Below are 18309 nucleotides of genomic sequence, written 5' to 3' on the forward strand. Positions count from 1 at the left end.
GAGAGAGAGGGAGAACAGACGGACAGACGTGGAGAAATCTGAATCTAATTACAGGGGAAATTAAGCCAGGCGAGAGGAAGGCGATGAGGAAGACGCAGATGGATAATGATACGAGACGAAGAGAGGAGGGAGGGGAGCGGGAAAATACAGAGAGAGGTGAAGAGAGAGAGCTCAGCAGGGACCACAAACCTTCCAGGGAATTTCTCAGTGCTGTTCGCCACAGAGCTGAGAAACAGGAAGCTGTGATCCCAGAGCTTCCCCGAGCCTCTGATAAATCACACGCAGGCTGACGCCTCTGTGACAGACTGAGGAGGGGAGTCAGGTCGATGGAGGGGGGGTGCAGAGACGGAACAATGAAGACACTTCACATGCATCACAGTTTGGATTTCAAACCAAACCCCAACACCAGGACCTGAATCCTGCCGCACGCTTTCTCATTATCACCTCCTGCAGGTGTCATGATCGCGTTCACAGCTACACTCGGCTCATATGACCAAGGTGGATGTCTGAGTCATGCAGAGCTTAAATCTGTGTGGAGTACAAACCAGAAAACAATCTGCAGCTTAAATCGATTCACTTTTAAATTCTGCGTCAGTCACTCTTGCTCCAATTTGTGCCTCTGAACTGCTTCCTCATCATGGCAACAGCTGCCGAGGCTCATGGGTATTGTAGTATTTATAGCCAAGAACCAAACTAACAAATGAAACGCGTTTCCTCAGAAACAAAGCTGAAATAATTAAATCTGGGAGTCATAAGAGAAACCATCAGAAACCATTTATTCACAGGAAACACTGAAAGGAGAAAACGGAAAGAACCAGCGACAGAAACACTCATGACTCAACTTTTACTGCAGCCCAACAAAAGCTCGGATCTGTTACTGGACTTTCTGCTCACCAGTACCCCCACAAACACTGCCCCCACAAACACTGCCCCTTCAAAGAGTACTCTTCCGATTTAGCAGTAACGCTGACGGACCCACAATGCAACGCTGCAAGGCAACAGTTCAGCCTGAGATTTAGGTGTGTTATGCTAGCAGTGGCTACCTCAGCCTAGAGCCTGCAGGCTAAAGAGCCACTGACTGAACCCGTGGACGTTAATCACACAGCTTTCTCTGGAGACACTGAAGACCTGCATCACATACACAGTCCTGAGACAGAGCTCAGATCCCCTTCACACATGTAACTTAACCCTAAGGTCATGACCTTTACTCTCAGTGCTTTCTGGTGTCTTCTATCACGTCGATCTTTGTATTTGATTGTGATCGACACGCTATAAGAAACCTGTCAGGGAGGGAGCGTGGGCAACAACAGAAACGCATGAAAACGATAAGGAGCTGGAGAAACAGAGGAGGAATATTTTTCGGTTCCCCTGCAGAAAGCTCGCTGAGTTCAGGGTCATTTCAAAGTGTCAGCTTTCAGTCAACCTGGAACCCAAGCAACATCGCACAAGTGTCGACACATCGTGCTGCTGTGCGTCTATTTAAAAAACATTTCATTTCTTATTTCCAACAGCTGCTGTGTTTGAGGTTTCCTGCTTTTTGCTTTCTCTCTGCCGGTAGATGGGTGCAGGTCTCAGTCTGTCATCTGACTGATCCACAGTGTCTTCAGGTTTTGGTTTCAGGTTTGTTGGTTGGACAAAACAAGACTTTTGAAGACGTCTCCTTGGAAGTTTAGCATTATTATGTGAAAATTAAGGGACATGAGGGGATCTGTTAGCAATAAAAATAATTATTTGCAAATTTCATGTGTATTCTGGACTTCTTCTCTTCTTCAAACACAGAGCCGTGGTTGGTTTGGTTCAAATCCCGCTCGTCTCTCAGTCTCAGTTCAGCCTGGTGACGACGATTCGGTTACAGCGAAAAGATTTAGGACATCGCTGAAAGCAATAAGCGATCAGAATAAACAGGACCACCTCGTCTGTCGTTATCGCTGCAGCTAAAGGGCGATCACATGGAAAGAGAGACTGTTCCGGAAAGTAAACAACTCTGTAGTAATTGTTAACACAGGGAGGGGGCGGCCGGCCTGCTCGGTCAGCAGGCCGCACACACACACACACACACACACACACACACACACACTTCTCTTCCAGGAACCGATCGCACTGTGATAGGTGGACTCTGAGTGTGTGTGTGTGTGTGTGTGACCGGGGGCACAAGCTTTCCGATCAAAACAGCGCTGGTGAACTGCGCCCATGTAAGGCCATTTTAACAGCAATTTGTGGCAGATAACGTCATCATCATCATCATCATCATCATCATCAGAGGAGGAGGAGGAGGAGGGGCAGAGGGGCAGAGAGTCTTTATACGTAAGACCAGGCTGAAAAGCTGCTTATCATTCCTCAGTCATCAAAGGAGCGTTTTCTGAGGGGAAAGATTCAGGTCTTTTTTTTTTTTTTTTTTTGCTAAGTCATAGTTCTGCCCATCATTCCTATCCTCATCATCATCTTCACTGCAGAGGCACAGGACTTTTAAATCTCCAGTTCCAGGTTGGTAAAATACTTGTATTCATTAAGCGAGGGGCCGTCCATGTCTGACACCGCAAGTTCAGCACTGAAAAGGGAAGGTCTCTCTCCTCTGTGATCTTTGTGGATGTTTATACACGACATCGGAGATAATGACGTCCTCCACACTGAATCTAAAAATATTTCTGTCATATCTGCGTGTTCAAATTTAACTGACTCTGTGAAGGAGGATGACTTTGACGCAAATAGCAGTCCACACCTGCTCACCCCCCCCCCCTTCAGCTCTCCCTCACAATCTGAAAACCTCTGCATAAAGCAAACGTCTCATCAAATCTCATTTTATTCACAAAGACCAATGAACCAAACACGTCACCTGTCCTGTAAAATGTGAGAACCACAAAGCAGGATTTGATAAATGCAAAATGCTCCGAGGCTGTAAAAGAGGAAGCTGAAGGGAAAATGGGTGTGGCCAGCTAACATCTGGAATTCACCATCCATCCATCACAGGGTGAAGACTGATGTGACAGTACAGTGTCCATGTGTGTTCCTGAACATACGAAAACCATTTCACAGCTTTTCTTTTAACGCAGGACACATGGACAGGAACGAGCATCATCTGTCTACACCCAAACTCCAGCTCTGACAGTGGTGTAAACATCTGAGAGGCTGATTTCAGCTGCTGACCGTTTTCCACTCAGGTCCTCGCAGGACAATAAAAACCAAACGGCTGCGGGCTGGACGGGCGAGGCTCGACTCTGTGAACCGTCCACAGCTGGGACTGTTCCTCCGCTTCCACACACACTGATTTAAGAGCTCTCAACAATTCTCTGTGGCCACTTAGCAGCCAACAGCTGGGACAGCTCCACACTGAGGGTCAGGCCAGGTCAGACATCACCACACACACACACACACACACACACACACACACACACACACACACACACACACACACACACACACACACACACACACACACACACACACACACACACACACACACACACACACACACACACAGTTTCCACAGCTGTTCACTCTGATGTCTGAGATACAGGACTGGATTTACCAAAGAAGAAGAAGAAAAAAATCCCTTACACTCAGATTATCACAAACTGCCGCCTGAGACTTTAAATAGAACAGGGCAGGTAAAGTATGATCACATTAAAAAAGGTTTGATGGTTTGATGTCATGTAGAAACACTGTCACCATTAAACAGTTTATTTTTACACTGTAAAACGTCCGGCTCAGATTAGCATGGTCACAAAAAAAAACTAAAGGATCTGTTTTGTTTCCATGTCACAGAAAACCAGCATTTACCAGAGAATTCAGCTGAATAATGGCTCTGCCAACAGCTATTCATTCACACACACACACACACACACACACACACACACACACACACACACACACACGTCCAGCTCTTGCCTTCAGCTTGATAAATTTAGCTTGATAAACTCCTGAAGTCTTGATAACGGTGACTTTAAGGAGCTCAGAGACTGGGGGCAGTTCCTCTCCCCTCCGCTGACTTTACACTGAAAAAACAATAAAAAACACTTTTCTAGGTTTTGAGAAAGTTTTACAATCGCGGTTTTAAACTTCACTCTTCTGTCATCAGCTTCACAGATATCTCTTTTATAGTAGTGGTTAATGAGGGAAATGCTTTTTAGGTTTAAAAGAATTTTCGCCTCTTTACCACAGCCGGCCTCTGGGACGGACCACGACGAGTCCTGCTACCACAGCCGGCCTCTGGGGCGGACCACGACGAGTCCAGCTACCACAGCCGGCCTCTGGGGCGGACCACGGCGAGTCCTGCTACCACAGCCGGCCTCTGGGACGGACCACGACGAGTCCAGCTACCACAGCCGGCCTCTGGGACGGACCACGACGAGTCCTGCTACCACAGCCGGCCTCTGGGACGGACCACGACGAGTCCAGCTCTGTAAAAACATCTACGAACACGATGAGATGTGGTTTTATCTCATGTATTTCCCCAGTTCTGTGTCTTTGATACCTCAGGAAAAAACCTTTGCTGTACAGCATACTCTGTGACACCTCAGGTGCCGTCTTCGCCGGTCTGTCTCTGACTCCTCCCTCTCATTGTGCAAGTCGTGAAGGACCACAAACTTCGACTGTTTGGGGTTCAGCACAGTCTGAGTTTTAGAGATAGAGATGTTTCTGCTTTTAGTCAACCAGAGGACGAAGAAGCTGCAGAATAAAGTAAATCTGTCTTTTCCATGTGGACAGTTAATGTCACAGCAGGCTTCACTGTAAACCCTCTGACTTCTGTCTCCTGCTCACAGAGGTAATGCAGTTCAAACTGCTTTAAACTGGTCCAGCTTCATGTGGCCGGACTGCGAGAGACACAGACGGATAATACTTCTCATACACAGACAATAAATTCCTCACAACTGTTCTCCAGCTTCTGGCCGGAGACGCAGATTGAACAGTTTTTTCTTTGCCAGTCCAAAGAAATCTCAGTCTGAGTCCCACAGGACAGAAAACTGAACATCACAAAGATACAGTCCCCGAGCCAGAGCAGAAAATCCCAGTCTAATCTTCACAGCCAGGGGTGAAAGGTTTTAGAAGATTTTCAGTATGAGCCTGGCAGAGAGCTTTGGCTGATAAAGCCCCCAAACCAAATCCACTGGTCCCCGAATTCCTCACCAAACACGAGTGGGCTGGTAAACTGTCAGTTCATGTTAAAAAGAGAAACAGATCATACACTACGCTGCATATCCAGCCCAAACCGTACTGCAGGTTCCATCCGTCTGATCTTTGGAAGAGTTGTGACAAAGATGAGTTTGACACTTTACAGATGGAAAATAAACTTGTGCTGATTTATAAGAAGCGTTTTTTTTAAGTTTAATTACTTTATGACATTTGTATTGGAGCTAAAAAGAAAAACTATAAACGCAGGATATGAATAAACCAAAGATTTTTCTGGCTTTTTACAGGACACACTGACTGTTACTCATCCCCATACACACTCACTGAGGCCGATTTGGCCTCTTGTCGACAGCACTTCAGTATTTACACCTCCCTCCACTGACCTCTTTAGCCACTAGTTTCAGTTTCTATCCTCTCCCAAATCCTCATCAGCTCCCAGTAAATCTCCCCTCTCCCATCCCCCATCACTGTCTGCACTTCTGCGTTTACTTCCCTGTTTCTGTGGTTCATTTGTGTATTTGGGAGCTGCTTCGCACAGAAACACCTGATGTTTTTTTTCAATCACATGCTGGGCACATATTTCAGTGCACGATGTATCACAACACAAAACAAGTTTTTTTTTTTTTTAAAGTTCTTTCATCAACCCAGAAATCTAAATTTGGCTTTTTCTTGGCTGGTATTTCATTTTCAAACATAAGTTCTGGATTTTCTGTCACAGATTTTTGTGTCTCAGAGGTTCACGCACACTTCAGCCAATTCTACTTCACTTAAAACCAGTTTCACTCAGTGATGTGTGCGGTCAAAGTTTACCACAATAACTCTGAGCACAGAGTATAATTCACAGAACGTAAATCTGGGGGGAGAAAACGTCTGAGTCGGCTTTTTGTGTTTTCACTAATTTACAGATTCCTCGTTTGTCATCACGGAGTTTTTTAACAGGACGGAACAGAATTCATCTACAAACGCTCGTTTGGGGTTTTAGTTTGAGCCAAGCTGTGGTGAGTTTGTGGTTTGTCTTCGAGATGAAGGTCCAGACAGGACAACACAGCGCCGACCACGAAAAACACAAAACAATCGCACACACACACACAGATAATCGTCATGTTGTCTCACAGTCCCAGGCGGTGTCGGTGTGACTCAGAGGTCAGGGGACAAACACTGGCCTCTGTCCCTCCGTCCATTGTTTACACAGACAGAGAGACAGACAGAGACGATCAGAGTGTTTCAACTGCTTCAGCGTTTCCAGGTACAATTTAAAAGGAACAGAGATATGAAGAGGGACATGAGGGACAAAGAGACGGGAGGATTTTAGGGTGAGGGGGCGTCTCCAGAAATCACAGGAAAAAGTGGAATCTGAGAAGAAAAAGACAGAACGGAGGAGGAGGAGAAACGGGGAGGGATGAAGAGGAGGTGGAGAAAAATGGAAGAAGAAAAATCAAAGTTTGTTTTGTCGTCTTCCTCCTCGAACAGCAGACGCTGCAGAGGTCAACATCCCGAAATACAGTTCCAGTCAAAGTCCACTTTGCTTAAAGGTTAACTGGTTTAAGAAACCATTACGCTCAGCCCAGAGGTCAGGTGAGGGGCCCGGTCACAGGGAGCGGAGACTGGACCGCACTGACTTCCAATCTGAATCCAGTCAGAGCTCAGACCGGCAGCAGCAGCTTCAGGTCGTCCCACAGAGTCACAGCTGCCATCAGGGTTTAAAAACAGGAGGAGCTGAGCGATTCAGTTCCAGGTCCAAACTCCTGCTCCGGAGTTTCTTTAGTTTAAAACCTGTTCCTGGCATGAAAACACCAGAAACACGAGAACATAGAAAAATCACTGTAACGTTTGCTAACTGAGCAAAATGTCCCAGTAAAATCAAAGCAGAAGCTGCTGTGTGTTTCAGTGAGACTCAACCAGACGTTTAGTCTGAACAGCACCTTAATAATCTGTGGATCTGAAGTGTCTCCATGTCTAACAGGCACAGAGCGCCTGCTCCTGGATGGGTTTACAGTAAGTGCACCAACATAATTAAAGGACGGAGTTTTTATGGGTTCTGTCTAATTACTGCCTCGATCCCATTATGACTGAATTATTTGTGTGTATGTGAGTGTACAGTAGCCACTGTTAGTCCTCCGCAGACCGGGATCACCAGAGGACACAGCTGCCAACATCTGGCAGTAAAAAAGCACATCAAAGGCGTAGGTGAGAAACTGAAAAAGACCAGCAGCCGAGAATTCAAGCTCCACATTCAGAGCAGCCTGCTTTAGTCTTTTATTCACCAACAGCCTTGACTCAGTCAAATAACAAGTCTTGTGTTACCTTGACTCACAATAGACCTCACTCCAGGCTGATACACACACAGACACACACTTGAGAATGATTTAAACCAACTAAAAACACTTGTAATCACAGCTTTCCTTCGCCTCACACAGTCATCACACAATCTTCTCTTCTCGTCTCAGTGTCAGGGCCGTGGATGAATCAGCCTTAGACACATATCATCGTTTTACGAAGGCTCTACGATACGTGGCTGACGCTGGACTTGGTTTCTGAGTTTCCTGCTGAAAAAACTGTCAAATTTGTCCAAACTGTCCCCAAAACTGAACGGAATGGCTGCAGGGTCACACCTGACTAAAGAATCTACAACACCTTGTTTTAATAAATGTTGAGCTGTGTCCAATCTCGGAGCCAAAACCGAGCTCAGGAGATTTAATTTAGCTGTATGATTCTTTTCTGTTGAACTGGCATAATGTTTGACTGCAGCCTGTAAGTGTGCACTGTATGTGTACAAGTGTGTATTTGTGATCATGTGTATGTCGTGTACTACACTTGGCAGATGTCTTGATTAACTCGAACAGCCTGTTCATCTAAATCTGACTCGTGCTGTGATTTATTTTTTCTTTGCTCCAAAGCAAAGAACTGTGACATTTCCAGATCTGAGCTGACTGAAGTAACCAAGACAACTACACAACTACACGACTACACAACTACACGAGTACACGAGTACACAACTACACGAGTACACGACTACACAACTACACGAGTACACGACTACACAACTACACGAGTACACGAGTACACGTGTTCAGACCCACGAGAGGATCCCACTTCTGATACTTAATGTTGAAACTGCAAACTCACCAGATGGAAGATGAACTTAGACAATTAGACGGAAATGCTGAGCTCATTCAAACAAATACAGCATGAGCTGCCTGACTGAGAGCTCACAGTGCTGCATGTTCCATTTACTACCTCAGAGCACAGCTTTTACAGTTAATGTGCGCCAACACTGTCATAAATGTCAGTAAACGGAAAAAGTTTGGGTTTCAGACTGTTGGTCAGAAAAAAGAAGCCACCTGAAGAATGAAGGTATCTCACCTGAGTTTCTCCTGCTATTTGAGGCCAAAATGTCTGAGCTGTGAAAAAGGCCTGCACCGCTCATCAGCAGCACTCAAAGATTCCACTCAAACCAATTTAATTTACTTTCTAAGAAAGCTTCCCTTTGTTTCCTGTGAGTTTGGTTGGAACTGAAATGCGTCGTATGTGTGAAAGCGAAGCTAAAGCTGCTCAGACTTCTCTTTTCTGGCCAGTTTAATCTTCCTCTCCTTCTCCTCTCCCTCCTGCTATGAAACTGTGAGGGCAGAGAGCAAATGATTCACATGAAAGAAAGAACTCAGAGAAGCTGCGAGGTAACAACTGCAGGCTCCCTCTTGTTGAACTCAAAACCTCTGACTGCAGCAGCTAAATGACAGCCCGACACTCGGCCTGACAGACTTTCACTGCACGTCACCGACTCAACACTTTTATAAAAAGGACTTAGCGCTGTTCATTTGGCTCTAAGGGCTTTTATAGATTGTCCTGGTTGAAGTGGAACTCACTTCGATCGATTACTGTGTTCGAGTATTTTAAAAGTCGCGTACCTTTTTCCTCCTGAGCCCCAGAATGTGTGACAACTTCCTGTGGTTCACCTTGATAACAAGACTTAGAATATGCAGCTGTGAGTGAGGCTGTACTTTGAGCTAAATGCTAATGCCAGCATGCTAACATGCTCACAGTGACAATGTTAACACACTGATGTTTAGCAGGTATAATGTGTGTCATGCTCACCATCCCAGCTTAGCATGTTAGCATGTGATATTTCACTTAAAACCACAAATATCAGGCTTTTGCTAAGTAGCTGAATATGAGCATCGTTTTCGGGGGTTGAAAGGAAGACAGAAGGTGTACTGTGACGCTTCCACGTCATCGGTCAGCCACAAAAACAAACCTAAACGTACGAAATCCAGTGAGAACGGAGGTAAATTTAAAAATATCAAAGGACAGTTTGGAGTCAGTGCACTGACCTTCAGTTTTACCAGGACAGACGATAATACAATCTGTAAATCTTATTTAGCTCTTGTTGGAGGCACAGCCCTTTGAAAACATCCAGAGCCACTCACCACTGGCAACAGAGCCAAGTCTGAACAGAGACCCTTCCTGGTTATTTAAAGCCCAGAACAGTTTCAAAGATGAAAAATGAACCAGCTGTGGATGAAGAGTAATTTTCTGTGCAGTCTGCTGCATCAGTCACCAGCTGTGTGACCTCCCTGCTACAGAGCTCCACGTCGCACAAGACAAACAGAAAACCTCCATTATTTGTGGCCTTCTGGGGAGTTAACCACCGAGCCCGCCTGGAGCGAGTCGCTCCGACACGGTGCATCATCTCCACTCACGTGTCTGGGGTCAGAAACACCCTCAGTACTGAAAACAGCTGCAGCAGGACGCTCTAATGAACCTGCAGGTCCACAGCCTAAATTAACAGGTAACTTTACCCTTAACTTTCCCCACAGTGAACGCGTTTAAAGGGTCAATTTACCCAAATGACAGGATAATAATTATAAAAACAACAATTCCACAGTGCGACTCGTATCTTGCCGTGCAGACATTTTTCATGACGATTCTTTTTTTCCTCTGAAAGTAAAAAACAGAGAAACTGTCCACAGGTTATCTGCACTGTTTCTAACCAACTCACAAGCCATTAATCCCAGTTTACAGCTGAGTGCGGTCACTGCTGTCAGGGTGGAACGCTAACAATACCAAGAAAGTAGTTTTTCCAGAGTCAGTGCTGTAACTTTTCCCTCCATATGTCAAGTGTCTGCTGAGGAACATTTCAGAATAAATCTTTATCCCTGTAAAGCCCGAGGCCGGTCTGGTTTTGATTTGCTGGCTTCATGGTGTGGACCGCAGCGTAACGTCACCCTCCTCATTCCTCATCATGACGGTGACCTCGGCCTGACACGCCGCCGTCCGACCTGCAGTCTCTCCTTTCTCTGAGACATTTACTGAAGGTTACGGCCTCCATTATCGAGTTTCCCAAAATCCAAGGTGATGTCTTCAGATGTTTTGTTTGTTAGACAGTCCAAACCCAAAGATATCAGGTTTACTATCACAGGGGACGGAGAAAGAGTTGATTTCTACACAAAATATTCACTCAGATTTATTTTGCCGCTGCGAGCAAATCCTCCGATCACAGCACATCCAGTGGACGGGGCCTTAAAAGAGACGAGGTCCACTCTCTTCTGTGTCCTTTATCCTCTCCCTTTACCCAGCATTTCTACTTTTAGATCTAGGATCTGCTCTGTTGGCCTGATCCTTAAGACTGCTCATACTGCCACTGCTGGCTGCATGTAATGTCAGTGACACGGTTTATTTAAGCTGATCCCAGTGCAGCAGTCACCACATCTCACTGTAGATAAGATCATCAGCTAAACAAACCACAAATATAAGCGTCAACTGCCGGAGGAAGGTCAGAAAGAAAAAACAGATTTCAGAAAACTGCATGACGACATGAAGTGAAGTGAGAGAGGAGGAGGAGGAGAAAGAGGAAGAACGACCAGTCGATGCAACGCTAATAATTAACTTCACAAAAATGTACAGTGGATTTTTGACCCTTTCATGACTGTTTGACAACTGCATGGATCAGCAGAGCATTAAAGGTCCTGAACAGCTGTTTGCATCTCACTGACACTGACACGACAGACAAATGCTCAGGATTCGACCTTTCCATTCGTTTCCATCAGCAACTATTCGCTGAACGTTCCAATTCCCCCAGATCACATCACTACAGACGGAATACTTTGGGTTCGGAGCGTTGCTGCTTTGGCCAAAGTGGGAAATTTACAAAAAGGAGATTAAAAGAAAAAAGTGGTAAATTATTTGATGCTAATTGCAGCCGTGCAGGTTACAGGCAGACAAAAGACACTGTTCATCAATCCAAGTCTGAATTTAAGTTGCATACAGAAAAGAATGAATGAAACTGACATAAGTGAACAGTCAAGAAAAGGATAAAGTCCCATAGGACATGAACTGTCCACGGAGACGATGTCAAAGCAGATATGATCAAAGTAAAAGCCTCTTCTTCCTGTTGTGCTACTGACCCTGTTCTATATTAATCAGAGAGAGTGCAGGTGGCGCAGAGACCGCACAACCTGAAAAACACAACACGGCGACTCGCTGCTTTCAAGGCAGCTTCGTATTTTCAGTGGCTTTAAATTAGAACAACTGCAGAGCCGAGACCGACGCTGAAGAGACGAGGAGGAACAGCACGGAGAGACAGCAATGAGAGGACACATTCAGAAGGTCAGAGGTCAAACCTGGACACATCTGATCGGTCCGAGCAGACTTCCTGTCTGCTTCCTGTCTGCTGAGGGCAGATCAGGACACACCGAAGGAGAATCTACCATTAGAAACATGAGGCTGACTGGAAAATGTCCCTCTCTCTCTCCATCTCTCTGTATTTTCAATCCATTAATAACGTGGTTTGTCTCTCGCTGGCACCGACAAGTCTACAACAGACAGAATAATCAGTGCAGCCTGATGGGAGCTGAGACTTCAGAGGGGAGGACGCTCACAATTTCATCATCTTTATTTCCCATTTAAATCACTGCTGTGAGTCTAACTGGAAATTACAACATGACACAGCGGATTTCATCCTGTGAAGCACGGCAGCCTAAAATAACAGGGATGTTTTCCTTTATTTTATTAAAGCATAAATATCAAACGAGCTGCTGTCACCTGCAACTAGCAAACAATGTCATGTGAGGGATCTCAGATCACCTTTTCTCTTTATTTTACAGCTACAAACACGACACGTTGATTCATTCACCGACAGAAAATTAAACTCAAAAAACTGACAGTTTGATGCTTTTCTTTGTCATTTATAACAGGAATGGGAATATTTCAGGAGCATCTTCCAGTCATATGGTCTTGTTCAGGTCGGAGGACTCGAAAACACAGAAGACATCACACGCCTGTTTTCAGAGGCTGAGCGGTGTAAACTGACCTTTGAGTGTAAAAACTCCCTCTTCGTTTTTGTCGGAGGAGCCTTTTGGGTGTCGGAGCACATGGGAACTTGACTTCATGACTTCACTGTCAGTACACTGCACCAGCTGATCTGTAAATGTTTTCCCTAAATGACTCATGAGTGTTTTCTGATCTGCTTTCACTGCAGTCGAGGTCTGGTTAGGTTTAGGTGACTAAAACTTCTCGGACGAGGGTCAGGAAAGGTCGACGGCCGGTAAGAGGTGATCTCCAAACCGCGGTCACCGGGGATTTTACTGTACAGTAACTGGTTGGCTCTAACTTCCGCTTTGGTCCTCGACATAAACAAATGATCGGCTCTGTTATTGTTTCACAGCAAGTGAAAGTTTGGTGTTGACTTGTTCTGCTGTGAACTTCCAGAACTGCGTCACTGCTCCTTGTCATCAATTCTCTCTGTCTCTACGGCGGAGAGAAGAACTGACTTAAATTATCACTGTGAAACCTCCCAGTGTTCATTGAGGCAGAGTCACTGGGTGACTGACCTTGAATCCAGGCCTGAGGGGGAACACACAGCTTTCCCAGGGGTAAATAAACAAACTAAATTAAAAAACCTGAGCATGAAGAAACAGAATCTGGTTTGTTAGCGTTTCAAAAAAAAACTAAAACGAACAAACGTCCCAGACCTGAAGGTTACTTCGTCTGAGGGCTTCAATTCACCACACATGACTCAGAGTTCGCCGACCCTCCCGCTCAGCTCCTCTTACCACCATTTTCTTCTTTTGTCGGCCTCTCAGAGGTGACTCGTCAGGTAATGGCTTCCTCAAACAGCTGGAGGGGGGTCACGGGGTCATGTGACAGCGGCCTCCGGCCAATCAGCAGCCACAGAGCGCTCTGCATTCCTGAGCGTCTGCAGATTGTTTGATATTGGATAACCCTGATTCACTCACTGCCCTTTTCACAGCGTCACCTTCACAGACCTTACAGTCTGACATTTGTGGTTCAAGAGCCGGCGTTCTCTTCTTTCTGCTTCAGGCACCAGATGAAACGACGATAACAGGCTGTGAAGTCAATCACATCTTCGTATGTCACCTGTATTTCCACAGATAACATTTTAACACCGACTGTATCTGGATTGGTGTGAGTTTAACTGCCTGCATTGTTCTGAGGCAGTGAATACAGCTCAGTCCTCTCAGTGTAAAAGCTGACAGCACCGTTCAGAGCTGCTCTGCACTCACTGTGCCGTGCCTTCATGTTTCAACACTGATGTCATTATTTGGCTCAGCATTAGACTGAGCCTCCTCCTCATCTTTTTCTAGGTTTATTTTAACGCTTCCTGTTGTCGTAGGAACCGGCTCACCACACAACATGAGGTCAACAAGCTAAGCAAAGGCCCAGATATGCCCTGAAACAGGGCACCCAGTTCTGCTTACACCACGCTGGGTGTCTGCGTAGACGGCCTGCACGGGCAGATGATGAAATTCAGATCACACACACAGAAAGTTTAATCTGCACCGGAGAAACTTGCTCTAATCTTAGTGAGCGAAGGACAAAATGGAGAAAATGTCAACTTTACGTTTGCACTGGAGGAAAAGTCAAGTCAAGCTTCACAGGAAACGCTGGTTTTAGCATCAGGTTTTCACGCTTGAATGAAAATAATAAGACCTCAACAAGTTCACATAACATTCTTTCATCAAACGATGCCTCACTTCCAAACTGATCTGGCAGGTTCGTCCCTCGTCCGAGAGATTCAGAGAGTCACGGTTCAGCTGGAGGAAAACCTAACAGAGTCCTCGACAGGATCATTCTCCCTGTCATCAGGAGAGACAGAGTTTCACCTGAGGACACGGCCGACTCATCCGTCATCTGGATCCTTCCTGCTTGTTATCACTTCAGGCCTGGCAGCCTGCTCTCAACCACTCACAGCTAATGGCGTGTGGAGGGCCGAGCCGGTCACGGCGGCCATGTCCATGTCCACGTCCACCGCGGGCGATGGAGAGAGTCAGGCAGAGCTCACAGCCTGAGAAACGAGCTGCGCGGCGGCAGGATGACACTGCTGATGTGTGAGTGAGCGAGGCAGAGATAAGGCCTGTTCACAGGGGACGCACGTTACACGAGGACGTCATGTAATTAATGAATAAACCTCTGCAGCTTTGTGTTTGATGAAGAAACAGCTTCCTGACTGATTCTGCTGCTGCAGCAGAGGACAGAAATCCAACCTTTACAAGAAGACGATGACGAGCGGGTGGAAATGAAGAAGAAAAACTAAATTACAAGCCTAAAGCTAATTCCTTCTAAAATTAAGAGCGCGTTTCATTTGCAGGGAAATTAGAATTTACACTAGAGATTTTTCTGATGAATCTCTGAAATTATCTCCATCAACGAGGTTCTTCATCCTGTTCAGGTCTGCAGCTAAAGATCATTTTCACCGTCGATTAGTCTGATGATTATTTTGTCTATTAACTGATCGTCATTTAGCCTGTAAACCAGAACCTTTTCAGAAATGTTCATCAGAGCTTCCATAAATATTCAGTTTACCGTGGTTTAATCTCAAATCTGAGAAGCTGTGACCACAAAATGTTTGGGCTTTTTTTTCCCCTTAAAAATAACTGAAATCATTAATCTGTCAATGAACAAAATGGCCGCCAATTCAAGGCTGAAAAACCCTCAAATATTCCCCTTTGAGGAGCAGTACCTTTGAATTTGGGGAATTTTAACTGTAAAAATATCTTGAACATCGATTATTAAAAAAAACGATCAACTACTCGATGAATCGACTGATAATTTCAGCTCTGCACTTGTTTCACTTCATTCACTCTTGTTCCCGTTTCTGTGCCATTACTCTGTTTCTGTTTGGTGGTGATTTTTAATCCTGCCTGCAAAGCTCTGATTGGTCGATGGTTTTTCCATCCAGGGGAAAAAGCCGTCGACGAGCTCGACACCAGACGTGTTTGAGTCTCTGAACTGATCCTGAGGGAACTCAGACTGTGACTGTGACACTGAGGTAGATCAGATCCTCTCACAGACAGATACAGTAACAGACAGATTAGGACAGAGGGGGTGGGGGTGTTTTATTTGGGGGGGGGGGGGGGGGGGGGGGTGTCCCATGTTGTTTGGGGTCAGCCGTGTTTGGAAGTCTCGGCCTTTGTTCAAACCTCTTCAAGTGTGAAAAACGGGGGCAGGCCTGAGGCCCTCAGCATCGTCTCTGCTCCACCAGATCATCGGACAGAAAAACCAAACGTGTGGACGCCATTAAAGGAAACGTCCACCATCAGGCTGAGAGACAGCTCTCACTCACACGAACTACAGACAGACGTAACTTACACTTTTACAGTTCACAGTTCACAGAGGCTCCAGACTATCAGATAACAGTGACGTTTGCACACTGCAGGTCAGTCAGTGTCAGACTGTTAGAACACAAACATGTTCCAGGTCTTTAAGAAACAATTATCTTCATTATCGATTAATCTGATTATTATTTATGAATTGTTTGATCTACAAGAAGGTCAGAGATCTGATTTTAAAAATACTCATTACAGTTTAAATCAAGCAACAGTCAAGAAACCTGAACATGTTCACTATCAGATAAAACAATGACAAGTCGCAAATGCTAACAGTGAGACCAGCAGGTGTTTGGCATTTTGCTTACAGTTATTATTTAAAATTATTCTGTTCTCAAAATGGCAGCTGATTGTTTTTCTGTCCATTGACTAATCAACTGATCGATTAATCAACTAATCTTAGCCCTGATTTGTTCAAATCCCAAAACTTATTATTATTTCACTGCAAAACATGTCTGAGGGCCCCCTGGTGGCAGAGAGGCCCTGAGACGTGTCCCTCAAACCACGACGGCCACAAACTGAAAGCAGAAGCACTGCCTGTGTGTTCAAGGCAATCTGACCTCATTTAGACTAATGACCAGCAACAGATGGCACAGGTTCACATTTCACAGTGAAGATGGTGTCTGAGAGTGTTCGGCTGCAAACAACTCAAAACGGGATCGGAGCTGAAACACGGAACAACCTGCGCTGACTCTGAAATCAGTGGTCGTTAGGTGGAAAAGCCTCTATGTCCTCTGACGGTGACTGTTGATACTGATACAGTAGTGACTGCTGGCTTATCAAGGACAGCAGGTTACAGTTTAACTTTAAAGCTACCGTCCTGCTCAAAGTCAAATATGACCTTTTCTAATGGCTTTTACCTGCTTCATTAACTTTTAAAAGTGCAAGGCTTCTTAAACAGAGCTGATAAACTGTCACACACACACAAACAAAAGGAGGATGAAGGAGACTCTGGCAGCAACACCAAACACCGAACCAAGTTAACAGTACTATAAAATTCCCAGCGCACTGTTTTTTTTTTTCTTTGACATCATTTTAATTCACCTATAACATTCCTGTCCTGGGTTCACATCCAAACCCTGAGCACAACGATAAACCAGGAGGTCCACAATTTAGTTATTTATTAAATATATATATTCTCAGCTTATTTCTGGTTTACTTCAAACACAAATTAAAAAGTGTGTGTCATGTCTTTGTCCTCGGTTGCAACAGAGCAACAATCCCACTGAATGAAGCTGGGTTTCCATAGTTGGACGATAGGGAAACTATTTTATTTTGCAACTTTAGCTGGAATTGATTTGAAATCAAACCCAGATTGTTTATTGACTTATTCTTTTATAAATATTTCTTCATGAGGAATCATTTCGCTTTATTATTAAATGTTTCAGCAGGTATTTCACAGCCACTTCTTGCACCATTTCCGAATGAGGAAAGACCACAAAGAGTGATGATGGACGCCCCCACCACCACCACCACCCTTCCCCCTCCCACCCCCCGGCCTCGCCCCTCTCCTCCCCGCCCTGGTTTGGGGATGCAGGGGCTCAGTATCCCTGGACCAGGCCTCGCACGCGCTCTCACCGGCGCACCGCTGCATCGCGCCGCATTAAAGCCTGAAATCGCTTCCAGGTGCCTGAGAGGAAACAAAGCTTTCCGCTCGCTCAATTATTTGCCCAGTGCGCACATTGCTCCTGACTCTGCAGCAGTGCAGCTCGGTTCGGGCTCAAACAGCCACAAACCTGCTGCTTTCTGTTTTCCAACAACAAAACTGTCACTTCCACCGTCTCACTGCTTCATCCGGCGTCTTAATGCGCGTAATTACGAAAAAGGCGAAACTGCGCCGCGAATTTTAGATAAAACTGGTCTGTCTAAACAGTGTGTGTGTGTGTGTGTGTGTGTGTGTGTGTGTGTGTGTGTGTGTGTGTGTGTGTGTGTGTGTGTGTAGCACTGGCGAATCTGCTGAGAGTTTAAAGCCCGGCCTGTATTTCTGTAGTTTAACACCAGTCCGGTCTGATGATGAAGCTCATGCGGATGATGGTGCGCGGTGCGCCCCTGTCCTGCCCTGCGCATCCTCGGCGTGCACCCAGCCGGACGACAAAACCCCGAGAGAAGCCCAGAGAGGAGCAACGCAGCGAAACAAGGAGAAAGAAGAGATGGAGAGACAGCGGGGAGTGCAGCGATGGCCGGCCGGCCGCAGGACTCACCAGTCGGTGTCCGAGGTCTCGTCAATGACGTCCTGGTAGGCGGTCAGCAGGGCCAGTCTGTTCTTGCCGAGATTCACAGCCATGTTTCTGTCCCTGCAAGCATCCAGACCGCTGCTGATGGAGAGAGACACGGAATGAGCCCACGGAGAGGACGGAGAGGAGGAGGAGGAGGAGGAGGCGCTGACTGGTGGAGACAAAGAGACGATCACGGAGCCGGAGGGTCCTAGCGCCGAAATATTACCGACCAATCGGTCTGATGGGTCCTAGTGCCGAGGAGTGACCCAGTACACCTGGACAAAAACATCAGAGAGAGACAACAGAAACCACGTCAGATTTTAGGGTGGATCATTTCCTGACTG

At 45.8% G+C, this 18309-nt stretch overlaps 1 protein-coding gene and 1 long non-coding RNA gene across 4 annotated transcripts in view; one reads left to right on the forward strand and one right to left on the reverse strand.

Moving 5' to 3' along the window:
* Positions 1 to 18309, reverse strand: part of dbn1 (drebrin 1) — a 72393-nt gene extending 54084 nt beyond the window's left edge. Inside the window, exon 1 of one of the 3 annotated variants that reach the window (XM_041051325.1) lies at positions 17951 to 18309. In XM_041051325.1, the coding sequence (XP_040907259.1) occupies positions 17951 to 18033 (83 nt within the window). In that variant the 5' untranslated portion in view covers positions 18034 to 18309. The remainder of the gene's footprint in view (positions 1 to 17950) is intronic. The other 2 variants (XM_041051323.1, XM_041051324.1) reach the window with 2 other exon arrangements.
* Positions 2408 to 5691, forward strand: LOC121190523. The gene is made up of 3 exons (XR_005895001.1): positions 2408 to 2484; positions 3051 to 3343; positions 4159 to 5691. It is a non-coding gene; the product is annotated as an uncharacterized LOC121190523 (long non-coding RNA).

Source organism: Toxotes jaculatrix, chromosome 12 (genome assembly GCF_017976425.1).
Source record: "Toxotes jaculatrix isolate fToxJac2 chromosome 12, fToxJac2.pri, whole genome shotgun sequence".
NCBI classification, from domain to species: domain Eukaryota; kingdom Metazoa; phylum Chordata; class Actinopteri; family Toxotidae; genus Toxotes; species Toxotes jaculatrix.